This window comes from Arachis ipaensis, chromosome B04, assembly GCF_000816755.2.
Source record: "Arachis ipaensis cultivar K30076 chromosome B04, Araip1.1, whole genome shotgun sequence".
In the NCBI taxonomy this organism is placed as follows: Eukaryota; Viridiplantae; Streptophyta; class Magnoliopsida; order Fabales; family Fabaceae; genus Arachis; species Arachis ipaensis.
In genome coordinates this window covers 8,519,404-8,522,182 of record NC_029788.2, presented here as the reverse complement: position 1 = coordinate 8,522,182, position 2,779 = coordinate 8,519,404, and the positions used below count along the sequence as shown (strand labels likewise).

At 34.0% G+C, this 2,779-nt stretch overlaps 1 protein-coding gene across 1 annotated transcript in view; it reads right to left on the bottom strand.

The window, feature by feature from the left end:
- LOC110271413 overlaps nucleotides 823-2,779 on the bottom strand; it is a 6,529-nt gene continuing 4,572 nt past the window's right edge. The window contains exons 2-3 of the mRNA XM_021122321.1: nucleotides 930-2,159; nucleotides 823-828 (exon numbers count right to left, since the gene is read on the bottom strand). Of these exons, the coding sequence (XP_020977980.1) occupies nucleotides 823-828; nucleotides 930-2,159 (1,236 nt within the window). The remainder of the gene's footprint in view (nucleotides 829-929; nucleotides 2,160-2,779) is intronic.

Genomic DNA, 2,779 nt, shown 5'->3' with positions numbered 1-2,779 from the left:
AAATCTTCATCCATTTCTCCATTGTTTTCAACCATTACCTTCTTTCTAGCAAGATTCTTCTTTACATTTTTATTGCATTTAGGGTGATTAGAAGAATTGCCTGTTTCTGCAGACTTAGCCATGGTTGGCAAAAGAGGAAAATCTACACCGTGTCCCTTGTATGGATCTAAAGGAACATACTCAGGTATATTCTCTTTTTGCTCAAAAGTTGTAAAAGGAGAATACTTTGGAATATTTTGACAATTTGGCCAAGGAGAATAACTAGGAACCTGCTGCATGTTAGGATTATAACAAGAATACATTGACTTTGAGGGAATAGGCGCATTTTTTGGAATATATATACTACCTCCATCTTGTGCATGATTCATGTTCCATAACTGAGACTCGTAGTACCTGGGCTTAAAAGGTCTAGGCTTCACCCATTTATTTTTTCCTCTTGCAAAAGCAGTAGGTTGATTATGCACGTTTCTCACATTCTGGACCCATTTATTGTTTGAAATTTTGGTGGGAGGAACTCTTGTCTTTTGAGAAAATCTATCAGGTTTTCCATCAATCATGACTACAGTCTTCATCTTCTGGTTGACGGGTTGTACCCCAGTATTGTTGACGCACTTGTTCAAAGGAGTTTGACCGCCCAACTTTTGTTTTTCCTCGGCTATTTTCCGCTTTAGCTCGTTAATTTCATTTTCTTTTTCAGCAATCTTCTTTCTCAACTCAGCCTTTTCTTTCTCTTCAACTTTGTACTTCTCAAACTCTTTTGCAGCTTTCTTGTCAAAAACAACATTGCACTTTGGGCACATGGCGATGGTGCTGTCAGATTCTTTAGTTCTTAACAAAAAATCTAACAAATCCTCACCAGAACGAGGATAAACTGGCTTCTTATCTTGTTCAAAGACTCTCAGGTCTTTATTTTCATTTTTAGCACTAACCATCGTGGCATCAACTTCTACCATGTTGATTGACAAATCGAATGGCTCAACATAATTTGAGTCAGCAGCAAATGGTTCAGTGTCCACCTTCATAGTAGTTTTATCGTCAAACTTCAGTCTTCCCTCCTCAATTGCTTTTTGTATCAAATCCCTGAAACGGACGCAATTGTTAGTGGTATGAGAAAATACTTGATGAAACTTACAAAATTTCTTATTTTTTATTTCATCAGTTGTAGGCATCTTTTTTTCTTCCGGTAAAATAAGCTGCTTATCTTTTAATAAAACTTCAAATATTTGATCTGCCTTAGAAATATCAAAAGAATAAGTCTTATTTTCAACTTTAGAATAAGAAGAAACTTTTTCCTTTCCTTTAACAGGCTTCAAAGATTTGCATACATAAGGAGGACCCCCACGTAATTCAGCAATATAAATCTCTTTTTCATCTGAATCACTACTATCAGAAAAACAATCAACATATGCAACCTTTTTTGAACCCCTTTTAAAATTTTCTTTTTCTTTCTTAATTTGTTCTATTTGTCTTACTCTCTCAGCTAATTGGGAAAGATCTAAAGTATGTTGATTAACAAGTTTCTTCCTAACTCCGAATTCTAGCCCATTAGTGGCCATTTTGACAACTTCAGATTCTGGAATCGGAGTAAAACATTTATTCCTCATGTTTCTAAACCGCGCCAAATAGGTATCAATGGATTCTCCTTCTGCACGTTTGACAGAGCATAAATCCGTAAGACTAACTTTCAATTCACCTCGGAAAAACTGATCATGAAAATTTCTCTCCAACTGCGCCCAAGAATGAATAGAATTTGGTCTCAAGTTAGAGAACCATGTAAATGCATTTTTTGTTAAAGAAGAAGGAAAATATCTCATCTTGAGATATTCATTAGAAGCTGCTTCCCCAATTTCAACCGTATATCGAGCAATATGCTCTACTGTAGATTCATTTTCTTCTCCATAAAATTTTGTAAGGGATTTTGGAATTTTCCAACCCCTTGGGAGCTCTGCTTGTTGGACACACTCAGGAAAAGCAAACACAAAATATGGCCTATTCAAGCAACCAACATTAAATCCCAAACGGTTTAAAACTTGTTCAACATTTCTTGCTAGATTATAATGCCCCCCTAAATTATTTTGTCTAAGTCTTTCTAACATATCATCAGCATTTTGACCCTGTCTAGGCATATGAACATCATAATTAGGAATTGCTCCACCGTTCTGATTGACATTATCAAATCTTAAACCCAAGTTATCATTTTCTTAGTCAACTGACGCTGATTTCCTTAGCTCTGGACGCACGAATTTACCACTACGCAACCACATGCAAATTCAAAACTCTTGATTTTTCTTTTGACAAACTACAATCTATTGACAATGTCCCACTGAGCGTGCCAATTTGTTTTACTCAAATTTTGTTGATGTTTAAAAGAAAATGTGGGTATCTCAATGTCGCAATTGTATCGTCAATAAAAATTAAAAAGGATTGAAAGTAACAAATAAACAAAGAATTGTAAGGTGCCGGAGGCAAAGTAAATTGCAGAAATTAAAACAAACAAGAAACTAAAGAGAAGATGAAGAAAGAAACGTAAAATTTATTTTTATAATTTTCTTATAAAAATAATATTTTGTCTAACACTAAGTGATAATAATTTTTTGCCTAACACTATGTCAACCTTTAATGTGCCACCTAATTCAGCATTTGTCGTTAACAAAAATAAAACGAAACAAAATCACTTGATTAACTAATTTGATTTTTGTCTATTTTTTAAAATGATAATATGATTTTTTAAAATAAAAATAATCCACTTCAATCCATATTTTTTATTTGTGAATATCTG